Genomic DNA, 15,948 nt, shown 5'->3' with positions numbered 1-15,948 from the left:
AGCACTGACACGCGTAGCCATTTCTGATGACACATGGCCGCTGAGGCGGCCGCATGCCGAGGATGAAACATTTGCTGCTCCTGAGGATGAAACATTTGCAAAATAATGTTTTTTCCTCAAAGTGACACACTACCCGAGTTATGCTCAGTTTTTTGGCGAAGTTTGACACACCAAGCTCCGAAGGTTGCCCATCACTGGCTTAGTGGATAGAGTGTCGGCCAGCAGAGGTTCAATTCCGGTCAAGGGCACATACCTAGGTGGGGATGGCGCACGTGGGAGGTCACCAATCGATGTGTCGCTCTCACATCGATGTTTCTCTCGCTCTGTTTCTTCCCTTCCACTCTCTCTAAAGATCCATGGGGAGATACCCTCAGGTGAGGACTAGTCACCCCTGCTCCAGCAATGTCACCTCCTCTGTGTAAGCGCGTCGCTTTTTCTTTCCAGGTGCCGCGTACCCCTCAGCTCCAGACACTCTTCTTTCCGCTCAAAATTCACCCACAAGAAATTTCCACAGATCTTCACAGACGTATTTGGGGCCTCCAAGAGTTGAGGAATACAACATTTCTTTCGCCCCAAATGCAAACTTAATTGATGAGGTACCATTTGAAGACCATCCTTGGTACAAAACATGCCATTCACCAAGTGACCAGACCGAGGGCAGCTGCCAGAGCAGGCTGCGGACGGCACCTCGGCCTGCCAGGCGGGCCCGGGCGGGTGTTTGGGAACGTGCTTTCCTGGCATCCCTGCCTGACACAGAGTGTTTCCTCCTGGCGAGGTGGGCACTGGGGCTAGTCTCTGGAAAGGATGTCATTTTTGCTGAGCACCTGACTGCCGTCGGGGGAGCGGGAATTTGCTCTGCGCGAAGGCGGGGCTCTCCCCCTGAACACTGCACTCATGTCCTCCCGCAGGAGAGAGAGAGAGCATGAGGGTGACTGTGGGTGGCGTTTCCCAGACCCCGCCCGTGCCTTCTCCCTTCCCCCCCTCCCGCCCCCATCCCCCCCGACTGGTCCTACAGTGGGCCCTTTGTTTGTGATAAATCTTCGATGTGAGTACAAACACATTCTGAGTCCCGGTGGCTTTAGCAGATCACCAAATGGGTGACTGCTCTTACGGCCCTCCCAGGATACAACTGTGCCATTTTAAATTCTGTAAATCACAGACGTAATGGAAACAGCACACAATGGGGATGCACCTTAACAACTGGCATTTAAGGGACATTCTCCACACCTTAGATCTCTGTGTTGAAGCACATAGAGTTAGCTGACGCTCCGATCCTGGGGAGTCCTCTGAGGATGTTTGTTTGTTTTGTTGCTTGGGTTACACAGAAGGACGTAAACACTGCTGCTTGGAATAAAAGACAAAGCAAGAGATCGAGCTATGGCTACGACACAGGTAAACACCAGCCCCAGCCGCTGGGTAATGTACGCCGTCTTTTCATTCATCCTTTCCGCCCGCACTCACTGGGCTCCTGATTGGTGCCGGGTCTGGGGCTGAACACGGAACGAAGAAATCCCAGGGCTCTCCCCCGGGGCGTGACAGTGAAGTGAGGAGGCAGTCCTGCCCATGACGCCCCACCATATGGTAAGTGTGGGGAAGACAGTGCGTGTGCACACGCGTCAGAGCAAGTAGAGAAACAGGAGACTCGCTGACTTAGCAGATGCCGAGCAAGGCTCCCGGGGAGGCTGATGCAAGCTGGATGAGACCTGAGAGATGAGACGTTACAGGAAGGCAGAGGGTCCTCCAGGCAAAGGACACAGCCCAAGGGCTCGGAGGCATGGGGACGGGGTCCATGTGGGAATCAGACGTGTTTCTGTGTGTGTGGACCACAGACTACATCTGAAAGACCAGCCGAGAAGACACTGGCCAGGGAGGTACGAGCAGCAGAGCGGAGGGTGCGTGTGATGCCTTGCGAAAGAAGGGACTGGCGCTTCGTGATGGGGAGTTTCTGCAGGGTTTTAGACGAGGCCGTGACAACAGAGGATCAGCACCGACTGCAGGGGAGTCGTGGCCGTTTTATGAGTTGCTGGGAAGGGTACCAACTATCATTTCTTTTTCTGATAAACAGGACCACAGGCTCCTGACCCAGACCAAAACACTTTCCCCCCGCGTTTTTTCACAAATATGTAAGTATCTAAGGAAATCAATGTGTAATTGTAAATTAACATTTTCGTAATTACACAAGTTCTAGTCAACAGTGAATGGGGGGGGGGGGGGCCTCGTCCTTGGAGGGCCGCTGGGATGTAGTGAAGGGCCTGTCTTTCAGTCCCGCTCAGCACTGAGCTCCAAAGCTGAAGCAGACAAGGGGTGTTCTTCCTTCCCCACCTGCCTCTCCTCCCGGTGGCCCCACACTTTCCCTGTGGGATTTTCAGACAGATGTGTGTTTCATGCCGTTTATACAGTTATGTCTTATCCCTCCTCTGAGTAATAAAGCACGTGGGTCAGTACAGAAGGAGGAGGAGAAATGGGTGGGTCTTGGAGGACGGGTTGACAAAAATAAAGTTTATCCGTCCTTCTGAGTTTCTGTAGAAAAACTCTCAGATATGAGGAGGAGACACTGATTCAATGACCAGAAATGTTAGAAAAGGTTCCATAGATTTTTGGCCTTAAGTGATAACTAAATGATCCCCTTTCTTGACTTTACAGACAACCGAATAACCTACAGAAAAAAGTACGTATCATAAAATCCATTGATAAAGTAGCATATTAATAATACTTTCTACTGTGTCATAACAGAAAAAGAGCTGTGAATCAAATAATGAGTCATCTATGGCTATTAGGATCTCTCTTTGCCCTTATTTTCTTCTTTAATGTTTCCTTTTGGTTAATTCTTGGATTTTGTAGGGGTCTAGAGTTCTTACCAAAGGGAATGCTGGCCTTGCAGGAAGGGGTCTCGTGCGGCGAGAAGGGGCAGGGGCGTTAAGGGACCTGACCATTATAAGGGCATCACCAGACACACACATTCACTCTGCCATGGGAAGCCATGAGTGACAGGGCTTTGCAGACTTGACTGATAGGCCGGGATACCTGGGTCTGTCCCTCGCCATTTTCATGGGCAGAGAGCTAGTCACCCACGAAAGTCACATGAAAGGCGCCTGGTCACCCATGAACTGAGACGTGCAGCAGGCAGATAGGAGGGTAGGTCCGTAAGTCACACCCAGGTAGGAAAGAACGAGGGCGTGGAGGACTACACGTATCCTGACATGCTTCTGTCACATGGACACCTACTCAACTCATAGAGAGCGGAGCAAACACCAAAGCTTTGACTCCAGGAATACTTCTCAGTTTAGCATTATAATGGGATGGAATGCACCTGAAAACGAGATTCTGCTTTCCATATTTCACTACATGGAAAACTTTAGGGATATCTCTCTTTCATATCTCAAGGTTGGAAACACTTCCTCCCACCTAGCCTAAGAATGACACTGCAGATCTGTGGCATATTACCTCTGATTATAAAAAAAAACAAAAAACAAAAAAAACCACGATATATATTGAATGTCTTGGTTTGTATGTGTTACAGTGGATTAGAACAATTACTTCCTCTCTGAGAATTTAGATTTTATTCTTAATGTAGTTGATTTAGGATATGATTATATGAGACAAGTATTATGCAACAGAGGCTGTCATCCAACATATGTTGTACAATTGTACAGTAAGTGAAAAAGTATCTTTAGGAAATTAAAGTGATTAGAGCAGGAAAAAAATGGCTGTCCCTGGGGTGCCTCCAAACTCTCTCAAATGCATCAGGAGAGAGGATGCTACATACATGTTCCCTTTTCATTGAATGTTGGCCTGAAACATGGATAATGCCATGCTAACGTCAGGCAATATTTGGGGTGTAAACTGCCTCAATGCAAGAACCCTGTGGTTTACCCTCATACCTATACAAAGCCTTGCGCGCTTTGCTGTTAATTACAGTTTACAGCCTTTATGTCTTAAAAGGAGTAATTTAAAAATAGTCTACCAGTTTATGACAGGCAATAAATTGGACTTTTGCAAGCCCAAAGGAGATTCTCAGTCAGTAGAGGTATGTGGAATGATCTGCTTCTACTCTTGGTCCAGTCCAATCAGCAACAATACCACTGACCTCTGAGGAAACGGCCATCCTTCCATTTATACTTCCAGCTCAAAAGGAGGAGTCCTCCAACTCCCCGACTGTGGCTCAGCCCTCCTGACTCTGACAGACCCAGTTCTAGCTCGGCCCTTGTTTTCTGTCTAAGCCAGTGGTTCTCAACCTTTGTAATGCTGCGACCCTTTAATACAGTTCCTCATGTTGTGCAGGGTCGCCTGAGACCATCGGAAAACACAGATATTTACATTACGGTTCATAACAGCAGCAAAATTACAGTTATGAAGTAGCAACGAAAATAATTTTATGGTGGGGGGTCACCACAACATGAGAAACTGTATTAAAGGGTCGCGGCGTTAGAAACATTGAGAACCACTGGTCTAAGCTAATGTTTCCTTCATTGCGTCATCTTTCCTCAGCCTTCCTACCCAAGACACTGCACTGACACCCTCTGGTTGGGTACAAAGGCATCCAGTCTCCACAAAGCATTAACTCTAGGTTTTCTACCAAATAACCCTTAACAATGAGCCGTAGTCCCTCACAGATCACAGGCTCATCCCCGCATCAAGGAAGGGGGTGAAGAGACGAAATACCTTCCATCCTCACATGTTAGCTCAGCAGGTGCGTCTGCAGGCACCCAGGTGTTTTGACGACATCAGTTTTGAAAATACTTTGCTAGAAATAATCTGGTGTCTTTTTAGAAATTTGCTGGGTCATAGGCATGATGCTGCTTCTCGCTAAAATACTTGCATGTTAGGATTCTAGAGAGCAATTTGGTAGTTTTCTTTCTTTTTCTTTTTTTTTTTTTTTAATCAAAAAGTCACATATCCCAGCAAAAAGAAAAAATGTTGGGGTCAGGGAGAGTTCTGAGGGAATGTGAATCAAATGGAAACATATATAAAAATAGTTCACGGTAGAACAGATGAAACCAACTTGAAATTAATCAAAGTCTCAATAGACTCTTTACCTGTTCTCTTCATGACCACGATGAAAGGCAGTGATGCCTGGCTTGTTAGAAAAACAAGCAAACGCTACCCTCTATCCCCGAAGAGAGTAAGTGGCTCCATGATTTTCCTTTCCTTCCTGCCTGCCTCCCTCCCAGGTGACTTCTGACGAGCTGAACGGTATTCTTCAGAATATCATGGCCTGGGTGGTGGCCACGGTGACCAGCATCCTGTACCCGGCCATCACCAGGTACGAGGAGCGGCTGCGGAGCCAGGCGTACCCCGGGGACGCGGAGTCCGCCCTGTCCTCGGACAGCTCCAGCTTCTGCAGCACCTGCAGCGAGGGCTTCACCTGCGGCAGCTACACGACGGCCACCACCAGGCCCTTCCCCGGGGCGCCCCGCGCCTTCACCGTGGACATCGCGCTCAGGCGCCCGCCCACGCCCCTGAAGCCGCTCTCCGCCCACGTGGAGCGGACGGTGGTGGAGAAGACCTACCGCACGGAAGGCCCCCCTTCCGCCCACGTGGAGAGGACGGTGGTCGAGAAGACCTACCACGCGGAAGGCCCGCCTTCTGCCCACGTGGAGAGGACGGTGGTCGAGAAGACCTACAGCGCCGACGGCCCGCCCCTGACCACATCCCTCACCTATAAAACAGCCACGGGGGTCTATGCGCACCCCAAGCTCAGAAGCTGTAAGTCGGACAGTTACCTTCTGGCCTCGTTCGAGGGAGGCGCCCAGAAATCCAAGGATGCCACCACGGAGACGGAGAAGGACGGCCTGGAGGGCCCGCAGCTTCCGAAGCGAAAGGCCAAAGCTGAAATCAAGAACTTGGAGAAGATTTTTGTGAACTTTAAATGCCACCTCCAAGGGGAAACGGAGCTGATTTTAGAGAGCATCTTCCAGGAAATCATGTCCGACCTGACGCAGGCCATTCCCGCCATCTCTTCGGTCACCGCGGAGGTTTTCGTTGACCCCAGTGAGCCCGAACTGGGAGACTTTCCCTCCAACGTGGACATCAGCTCCGTGGCCTCCGACATCGTGGAGAACATGCTCGAGAAGCTGCAGTCCGCCGTGGAGAGGAAATGCGTGGAGATGTTTGCGCAGGAAGACTGGCCGGTTGACATGGCCCCCAGCTTCCTGCCCATCGGGGAACGCCTCCTGCCGCCGAGCGGGGGACCGCCGACCGCCCCCCTGGCCCGCCCCGGGGAGCCCATGTGCGACGTGGCCGAGGACATGGTGCAGACCATCCTGGCGAAGCTCATGGCTCTGGCGGCTGGCAAGCAGGACGAGCTTCCCCAGCTGGCCGCCGCGGCGAAGCCCCCCTACCCGCCGCGCACCCCCGGCCCCGCGGGCACGTCCCTTCAGAGAGCCGACGCCAAGAAAGCGGGCCCCGAGCCCGAGGCGGCCAACTTCCTGGTTAAAGAAGAGGTACAGAGCTTGATCTCCAGCATCTTTGCCCAGTCCTCGCTGGTGGGCTACATAGAGGAAGCCATCAGCACCATCCTCGGCTACGTCCAGACCGAACTGAACAACGAGCGGCTGGTGGCGTCCGAGGAGACGGTGGTCTTTCTGCGGCTGCTGGACGACATCTTCACGCAGCTGCACCAGGAGCCGGTCAAGGCCGAGGCGCCGAGGGGCAGACGCCCCAGACCCAGACCCCCTTCTGGCGCCCACGAGAGGTACCGGCTGGCCGGCACCACGATCGCCAGCGGTCCCCGGCCCAGGAAGCCGCTGCCGCCCATCAACGTGCCCGGCATGGTCCTGTACTCCGATGACGACAGCGAGGAGATAGACAGGATCGTGGAGAGCGCGCTGGACTCCTCTCTGAAGAGTGAAAAGGGGAAATCGCAAGAATGGGGTCCCGAGTGCTGGTTTACAGGGAGAGACCCTCGTTTTGACAGAAACAGCAAACGGCCCCCAAGGCCCGCGTCTCTCAGAAGCAAAGTTGTATTTTACGAGGGATCGAAGACCGAGGCTCCGGGTGCTCACCAGAAAGAAGTTTTAAAGGGAAAAGCCTGCTCCTCGAAAGACACGCTGACGTTCAGCCAAGACCAAAAGCACCAAATACAAGAGGCGTCGGCGAACGTGATCAAAGGCGTCCTGATGGAGATGCTCAAGGACCTGTCCTCGCCTCCGGGCCCCCCGGGCGGGAGAGCCGGCAAGGCCGCCGCCGCCCTCTTCTCGGGAAAGCCGCGAGGGCTGTCGGTGCAGGAGCAGCTGGACCAGCTGTTCTCCGCGTCGGAAGTTAACACGGTGGCGCAGGAAATAACAGAGGCCGTGATCAACATCCTCCACGCGGCCCTGAGCCGCATCCCCGGCACCCCCCAAAGTGCCATCCCGTCCGCGGGGCGCCAGACCCCGCTGGACCGTTCTCACACGCCCGACGTGGCCAAAGAGGCGCCACATAAAAAACCGCTGAAAATATGGTTTGACAGTGAGAAGAAAATGAAGTACTTGTCTTCACTCGACTTGGGCCCGGAAACGCCTTCCCGGTTGGGGTCCGAGGCCAGGGAGCCCCAGGCCGTGGACGACGTCTCGGGCGACATCGTGGACACGGTGTTCAAGAAGCTGAAGGCACTCGTGTACCCAAAACTGCACGTGAGCGCCACGCCGCCCTGCGCGGAGCCGTCCTCGCTGCACCGCCAGCTGAGCGCCTACACGGCCAAGGTGGTGGGCATCGTCCTGCAAGCGATCCAGAAGGAGCTGGAGCTCGGTCAGGAGAACCAGAGCCCGCCGGAAGCCGCCGACGGCAAGCCCCTCCGAGGCAGAGGGCGCTCGGCTGACACTGGGGACGCGGACTCGCTCGTCTCGGATCTCCGCAAAGACATCGTGGCCTCCCCGTTGCTAACTTGCATTTGCGAGATGCTGTCAAGCGCACATTCCGACCGGAGCAGCGTCTCCCTCCCTCCCGAGGAGCCAAGGCCTTCGGTGTCCTGCGGGCCTGACGGTCTCGGCAAACCGCCCACGCTTCCAAGTCGGCAGGAGAAACAATCTTTTTACCAATACTTAGCGACCCCGTGTGCTATCCACAGCGACCCCAATGGACAAGACCGCAAAGACAAAGGCAAATTGCAAGTGCTGGACAGCATTGGGGAAACCCTGTACGAGATGCTGTGCAAGCTCCTAGGCGCCCACCCGGAGGGCCCGCCGCCCTGCGCTCAGCCGCCCCGAGAGAAGACGAGTGAGAGCCAGGGAACGGCCTTGAAGCTGTCGCCTAACCTCCAGCTCATCTCCCAGACCATCCTGGACAGCATCCTGGCGAAGCTGTGCAGGATGGATGCCGACGCCAGCTGCGCGGGTTCCGGGATGACAGCGGCCTCCGAGTGCCTGGATATCGATAACCTGTCGTTCAAGTCGATCATTGAGGAAATGGCCAAGTGCACCGACATCATCTCCAGCATCGTGTCCAGGATGCTGCGGGACAGTAACAGGGAGGAGGCGGACGGGGAAGCCAAAACGGTTGCTCCCGGGCCTTGCAAAACAGGGAGCACGAAAGAAACGCCTCCCAACAGACTGACAGCCATGGCCGCCGACATCCTCAACATGGTGTTTGCGAAGCTGGAAGGGTTTGCCAGTGGGAACCTAGGAGCCCTGGACCCCGTCCGCGAGGGACGCAAGACCAGCGCCAAGGTGGAGCTGCCGGGCGACGGCGCCAGCGAGGCCGGGGACGCCTGCGAGGAGCTGCTGCGCTCGGCGCTGTACGCGCACGCCAAGAAGGCGTCCGGCACCATCCTGAAGGCCATCCAAACGGAGCTGGGCGGGAGCCCCGGGGACCTGCGGGCCAGCGCCAAGAGCCCGTCCCCGGAGAGACAGCTTCTGAAGGACGTGATCAACCTGATCTTAGACGTCGTGTCCTCAGACGTGTTCGATGACGCCGAATCCGAAGAGAGAGCCATGGAGTCCTGTGGGTACCGGCCGACCTACGGGAACTTCCTTCCCGGAGGGGCCGAGCCGGACCCGTGCCTAGAAGACGCTGGGCCTGCAGAGAAGGAATTCGGGGCCGAGGGAACACTCCCGAGGGAAGAAACGCAACCGGGTTCTCTGAAGCAGTGGGTTCTGGTAAGGACCCTAAACAGAATTGAAGGGAAACTGAAGGAGCCCCAGAAATCTCCCATCGTGCCCATTATCAGGAACATTTTGAACGAGATTTTCCAAGGGGCTCTGGTCAACCAACTAAACGTGCTTTCTCTCCCCTGCCCTCCGCGGAGGGGCGCCCCGCATGATGTGGATGGCGAGCCGCTGGCTCCGACGTCGGTCCCGTTCATAGACCAAAGGACGGGCCCTTTGGTGTCGGAGGCCGATGTCACCGTAGTGGTGGGCGATGTCGTCACGACCGTGCTGCATAAGCTTTACGCAGCAGCCATGACGCAGAGGAACGCGAGTGAGAACAGGTACAAAACCATCACCTTCTCGGCGAACGTTTCTTTCCACGTCCCCGCCTGCGCGGAACCGTCCTCGGTCGCTGTGCTGGATGGGGATCCGTGTCCTGTCCCACCCCGACTCAAGGCCAAAGGAAACGTGGCTGAAGATATCATCCAGGAGATACTAACAAACCTGGAAACCTTCGCTACTTACAAAGTAAAATCTCTCTTTTGTCCCCAAATCAAGTTCACAGTCCCCGTGCCTTTCCCTGTGCCGCAAGACAAGAGCATTTTGAGCAAAGCGCTGTCCGCCAAAGGCCTGTGTCCGGATGACGGGTTTCCCCCCTGCTCCGTGGATCATGTTCTGGAAAAGACCAGCTCGTGCCAACTTTCTTTAAATAAACTAAACTCGCACGCAACGGAAGTGGCCAGGAAGATTTTACAAGGCATCAAACACGAGTTAGATAAAGAAAGGGAAAGCCCTTTCTTAACGCACAACATCGTGGTTTCTGAGGGGATCGCGAGTCAGATCGTGAACACGGTGTTAGAGATCGTCTCGTCCAGAGGCAAGTTTGACAAACGCGACTCTGAGGAAGAGCTTCCCTCGGGCCTGCAGGGAGGCGTCGTCGAGAGGCTGTTCAACAGGACTGAGTACCGCAGAGAGCTGCAGTTCCAAATACAAGGTGTCATGGAAGGTATCCTCTGCGACATCTGTGAAAAGACGCTGCACCAAAACAACCTGGCCTTCGCCGCGCCCGTGCCGCGGGGCCTCCGAGCTGGGCGCCGTCCAGCCGCCGGCATCGAGCTGTCCATTGAGGGCGCCAGCGAGATTGTCCCACAACTTTGCGTCCCCAAGTCGGACGTCATGCTGATCTCCAACGACATCGTGGACCTCGTCCTTCACAACCTCAGCTCAGCCGTCATGCTCGGCGCAAGAGCAGAGCACGCTCCTCCTCCGGCGAGACTGCCCCTTCCCTTCTGTGATGTTTTCCCACAAGTAGAATGCCACCTGCCTCCGCTCATGGGCTCCCAGAGTGACAGAAGCACAGAGAGCGGGAGGCCCGCGTATGCCCTCGCGAGTCAGATAGCTGTGGTAGAGCGGGGCGACCCCACGAAGCCCGCCCCTGACCTCTGTGAGAAAAATGCTCACTCCATCACCACAACTATTGTCAACCAGCTGGAATCCTTTGCCACCAGAAGAATAGACTCGTTAATTACTCTTGCGCTCCAGCCCAAAGAAGACTCCTTTGTCAGCCCGGGCCTGGGGCCCTCTGAGCCAGAGGACAGCCTTTTCCGTGACCCAAGCCGAAGGGCGTCCGCCGTGAACGTCCTGAAATTACCAACGGACACGGTTCTCAGCCACGAACTTGCAAATCCCGCGTTTGCGAGGTACAGACAAGCACGGGGACCCACCCTCCACCTCTCCCAAGCTAGTCTGAAGGAATACGCCGACGTCATCGCCAGTGTCATTCTGAAGCTTATTAAGAATGACTTGGACCTAGAAATCCAAAGGGCGTATCTATATCCAAACAATATTTCATTCCAGGAGAACATCATGGTGAGTGAGATTGTCGACAACACCTTGCGGATTTTAAACGCTAAGAGATCTGTGAGGGAAATTCAGTTCTACGCAAAAGACCGTCCTGGCGCGTTCGCACCGCTCGCTGTACCACAGGAAGTGCTGTTGGGACAAAGAGAGCTGGACAGAAGCGCCACATCACCTCTGTTTTCACAGTACCCATTCGAACAAAGCCAGAGGCGAGTGGAAAAGGAAAGCCAGAGGGCTGTTTTGGAAGAAATATTCATGAGACGTGGGGAATCCAAACAGAGAGAAAAAGCCGCCTTGCTCACTCCGGTGAAAGAAGTTTTAAAGAAAGTGTACCAACAAGTCGTGAAAATCAAAGGCCACTTGCCTCCGTTCAACGAAACCCCCTACGCGGTGTCTAATTCTAAAACGAAAACGTCAGACATCACACACAAAAACGCTGTCCAGTCACATATTGCCAGCGCAGCCAGTGACATAGTCGAGAGTGTCTTGGGGGAAATGTACGCGGTGGTGGTGACCTCCTTACACGGAAGTCGCCCAAAGGAAGCCTTCGAAGACGACGGCGTCCTTCCTAAGCCACCGTCCTGCGCGGGAGAAGCTAGGCAAGCAGGGAGAGGAGGTAATTCCACTGGGTACCTGATGCCACAGGCCTACCCTTCCCCGGGCGACCAAAACACGGCCCTGCTCGAAAGCAGTTCCCAGGAGCCCTCGCCGCTGCGAGTGGGGAAGGAGTTAGTCCAAATGGTTCTCGATAAGATCACACATTTCGCCTCCGTTTACCTGGAAGAGGCCCCGGAAAGATGTGCTGAGGACCTGCAACCGCAAAGGCTCCAGAGCCTTAGAGTGAACCCGAAGGGCAGCCTCCAGCCAACTTTTAAAACAAGTTTAAAAGCAAAATCGAAAGTGACTTCTCTGCCTAATTTGAAGACAAAACCGCCCCTGGGCCCGGCTGGTGCTAAGGCCAAGGGCAAGACCAAAGGGGGGCCTGCGGAGAGGCCTCCGAAGGGCAGCCAGTCCAAGACCTGCCTGGGGCTGCCGCACGCGCTCACCGCCGGGGACGCCAAGGGCGCGCGGGGCGCCAGGCTGCCCGCCGCAGACCTGAGAGCGCACGCCACGCGCGTGACCAGTGCGATCCTGGAGACGACCGTGAACGAGTTTGAAAAGGCGAAGCAAACGAGAGCCCTGGTCAGCGTGAAGGCGTTGCCATTGGACCAAATCCTGGCGGCAAACAGACTCGTCTGCGCCGTTCTGCAAGGGGTGTACGCGCCAGGCACCCACAGCCCGGCCCCTCCGAGCGCATTCTCGGCTCCGGCTCCGGCGGACCTCAAGCCTTCCCCGGGGCACACGCGCGTGGGGGGCTTCGCTGAGACACAGGCCTGCTTTTACTTGGAAAACGTCTCTTCCCAGCTCGAGCAGATCTTCCCTAAAGACGGAATATTTAAGAAAATGTTTGACAAATGGCAGGCAGAAGCAAATGACATGGAAAGTGAAAAATGTAACTTACTGGTAGTGGCTGAAAATGTGTTGACTGTCATTGCAATGAAATCGAAGGAATTAGAATATTCTCTTTCCCTTTTAAATCTGACGCACCCTGAGGACTGGGAAAGCGGGATCCATGGCCGCTTTAAAGGAGCGTCTGCGCGAGCGGAGGCCACCAAGGCACAAATTAATATGTTCGCGAGGGAAATTGTTGAAATGCTGCTTGAAAAACTACAGCTGTGCTTTCTGTCCCAGATGCCCGCCCCGGACAGTAAGGACGCTCTAGCAAGTCGGAAAGAACACACGGCTCAGAGCAAGCACGGCTTTCCGGCCAAGGACGTCCTCGGCGGCGTGCCAGCCTACTGCGTGGACCCCAAGGACCAAGCGTGTCTGGGCTCTGCCAAGCAGATGGTCCTGGACATGGTGGAGAGGGTGCTAGGCATGCTGGAGTCCTTTGTAGACTTGCAGTTTAAACATACCTGCAAATACGAATTTTCCGAAATGGTGAAAATGCCTGTGGAAAACCTGTTTCCGGCCCAGCAGAGACTGTTAAGCAAAAAGATGCTGCCCAAACCGCAATCACTGAAAAAGTTGGCTGATGATTCCAGGTCAAGTTCTATTATTTCCAGGGAAAACGCACAGAATGTTTTCCTACAGGTTCACGCGTTCCACTCAGAATTGCTCACGTGCGCTGTCACCATCACCAGCGACATGCTGGGTGTCATCAAGAGCAAGCTGGACGAGGAAATAAGCCAGGCAGAGCCACCGGGCAGCGGGCTGCACGAGAACGTGGCTGCGAGTGAGATCATCGGTGCCCTGATGGACCAGTGTACGCACGTCAGTGAGTCTCTCATCAAAAACCTCCCGAGTCTGTTCCCAGGAGTGGAAAACACCTATATCGTTAATCATCTTGCATTGGCAACTGATATGAAAATTCCCAAGTCAAAGGAAGTTCATTTTGGGAACGGGCCGCCACAGGTTAGCGTTCCCGGTTTGGTGTTTCATCCTGAAGACGACACGAAGAAGAGGTACAGGGCTCCAAACAACGTCCCTCCATATGCCAGAGCCCCTGGAGAAGGCCCGGGCAGGAGCTCGGAGCCCATGGAAAGGCCTGACTCGGCAAATGCGCCAACATCCTCTAGAAACCAGGTCCCAGACTATGGCCCCCGGGAATGGTCATCTGATGGAGCCATGCCAGGAACCAGCTCCCTCCCTGAAGGCAATATCTTACAAAAGCTGTCTAAGAGGGTGACTGAGTCCACAGAAGAAGCATTAAAGCAAGGCCTGTCCTTCATAGAAATGCAAAAAGCTAAAAACCCAAAAGTGTTTCATTATGGGACCCCAAAACCAGTTGGTGGGCCTGACCAAACTCAGACAACCGTTTCTCCACTCAAGATATGTTTAGCGGCAGAAAATATTGTCAACACTGTGTTGTCCAGCTATGGTTTTCCTAGTCAACCACCCATGAGTGAACGCACGGAGACAATTAAACCATTTTTCATATCCGCGCCAAGCCCTGGAGGACACAGGGGCGAGAAGAAGAGTGTGCTTACCATGTGGGGTGACAGGACCAGCTGCACCCCCAAAGGAGGAAGCAGAAACCCGGAAGCCAGCAGGGGAGACTTTTCTTTATTGCAAAAATGGGAAAATAAGAGCGACCCAAAGGTCAAGACTATGAAGGAATTTGAAGTCATTGCTTTTGCTGACCATGAACTGGGTCCAAATGAAATTAATCTGGTAGCAAGACATGTAACCACATGTGTGGTCACGTATTTCCAGAACTTCAAAACTAGAGGTAAGCAAAAGAGAGAACTTCCTGTAAACGTTGACCTAATTTAGAAGAAAAAAAAAAATAGATGTGTTTAATGGTCTCTAGACCATCTTTCTGAAAACAGCCTTGGAGGTGGGGACTTGGTACTCCTTACTGCGTCAGGACCCTGACAAAGAGTCCCACATTCACGGGGTTGGAACCTGAAAGGGTGTGGTGGTCATTTTCCCGCAGCGCAGAGGAGAGGTAACGGGCCTACGTGAGAGCCGGGGGGAGCACGGGGCATGGGCTCCAAAGAGTTTTTTAAATTCTCGTGCATGGCTTCTTCACGCCAAAGCCACAGTGAGCTGATTGCAGGCTAGCAACTCACCTTTTCACGGTGTACTGTTGACGTCTTTGCCATTATTAGTCACAGTTTATAAGAGCAGTGGCATTCAACATCTGGGGTTTTATTGATTTTGGTTTTGTTTTTAATATACCTTTACTGATTTCAGAGAGGAAGGCAGAGGGAGCGAGAGAGTGAAACATCAGTGATGAGAGAGAATCACTGATGGGCTGCCTCCTGCACACAACCCACACTGGGGATCCAGCCCGCAACCCGGGCCTGTGCCCTGACCAGAAATCGAACCACGACCTCCTGGTTCATAGGTTGATGCTCAGCCACTGGGCCACGCCTGGTTTTGTTTACATTGCAGTATTCTTACATTCCTTTTAGGTGTCGTACTATAAACATTTTCTTACAAAGATAGTTTCACTCCCTCTCTAAGAATGCTTGCCTGCGTATGTTAGGTTTAACCACATGTAATAGCCATTCTTGCAGGTCCAAACCTGTTGATTATTGGCAATTTCATAAAATGGAATCTGATAATACTGTAATAGCCCTGAACTGGATCAATAATTCCAGTTACCAGTAAGCTACATCACCAGTCCAGATACATCACTTGCCCGACATTCGAAATATGAGAGCACATACTACCAGTCCTGCCACCTGCAGACAAAGGTCATTTCCAGCCTTAAAACTGGCATTTTTTCTGAGGTGAGCAGTTGTATAACTGCAGCTGCAAGCTCCTCAACGGACTGTCTCCCAGCATGGCCTGACTGAACTTCATAAAGGAAAACAAAGCCAACCAAAGCAGATTTCTGACTCCATCCCATTGGTGTCCGGTGCCTTCCCGTGATCTCGCCCCTGGTCCTCCTTTCATGAGGAATATTCCTTCCTCGCTCCCTCCATCTCATCATGGGACCCTCTTTTCAAGCAGTCAAAGCTCAGCCAAACCCCTCCCACCTCCACAGAGACCTGTCTCCTTCCACACGCGGGGGTGGAATAGACGGCTGCGTCCTGAGGGAGTGACGAGAGCCAAGACTGGCGCTCTGACTGACCCTCCAAGAATCTGGCCACCCCAACCAGGTGTGCGATTTGCAGTGAATATGTTGTTGCGTGGAAGAGAGAAGGGAGTCCTCCGCCTGGCTGGCTTGGCCTCCCATTTTTGTGACAACCTACAATCTGGGGGTTAGTCAAGTCCTGCCATGACCATGCATCCCTTACACTTCCGCAATGAGCACAATTCTATTCCATCGTGTTCTTGTGGCCACACAACTCCTCCGTTTCCTGAGTGACACACAGCACACCGTGAAATGTTTGACTCAGAACATGTGCTCAGTAATTATGCGAGGTCCCCCGTTGTCACTGTGGACATGCAAGGACATAAAACTCATCTTGAAACTCATGTTTCTGCCCCAGAATTTCCAACCTCTTAGAGCCCATGACCACCTAAGCAA

At 53.6% G+C, this 15,948-nt stretch overlaps 1 protein-coding gene across 1 annotated transcript in view; it reads left to right on the top strand.

The window, feature by feature from the left end:
• Positions 1–15,948, top strand: part of FSIP2 (fibrous sheath interacting protein 2) — a 46,833-nt gene that overhangs the window by 13,430 nt on the left and 17,455 nt on the right. Inside the window, exons 9-15 of the mRNA XM_054722978.1 lie at positions 445–596; positions 1,326–1,392; positions 2,066–2,123; positions 2,644–2,668; positions 5,172–5,465; positions 5,580–11,696; positions 11,757–14,196. Coding sequence (XP_054578953.1) covers positions 445–596; positions 1,326–1,392; positions 2,066–2,123; positions 2,644–2,668; positions 5,172–5,465; positions 5,580–11,696; positions 11,757–14,196 — 9,153 coding nt within the window. The remainder of the gene's footprint in view (positions 1–444; positions 597–1,325; positions 1,393–2,065; positions 2,124–2,643; positions 2,669–5,171; positions 5,466–5,579; positions 11,697–11,756; positions 14,197–15,948) is intronic.

Source organism: Eptesicus fuscus, chromosome 11 (genome assembly GCF_027574615.1).
Source record: "Eptesicus fuscus isolate TK198812 chromosome 11, DD_ASM_mEF_20220401, whole genome shotgun sequence".
NCBI classification, from domain to species: domain Eukaryota; kingdom Metazoa; phylum Chordata; class Mammalia; order Chiroptera; family Vespertilionidae; genus Eptesicus; species Eptesicus fuscus.
The sequence above is the reverse complement of the archived record's forward strand: the minus strand, read 5'-3'. Positions and strand labels throughout refer to the sequence as shown.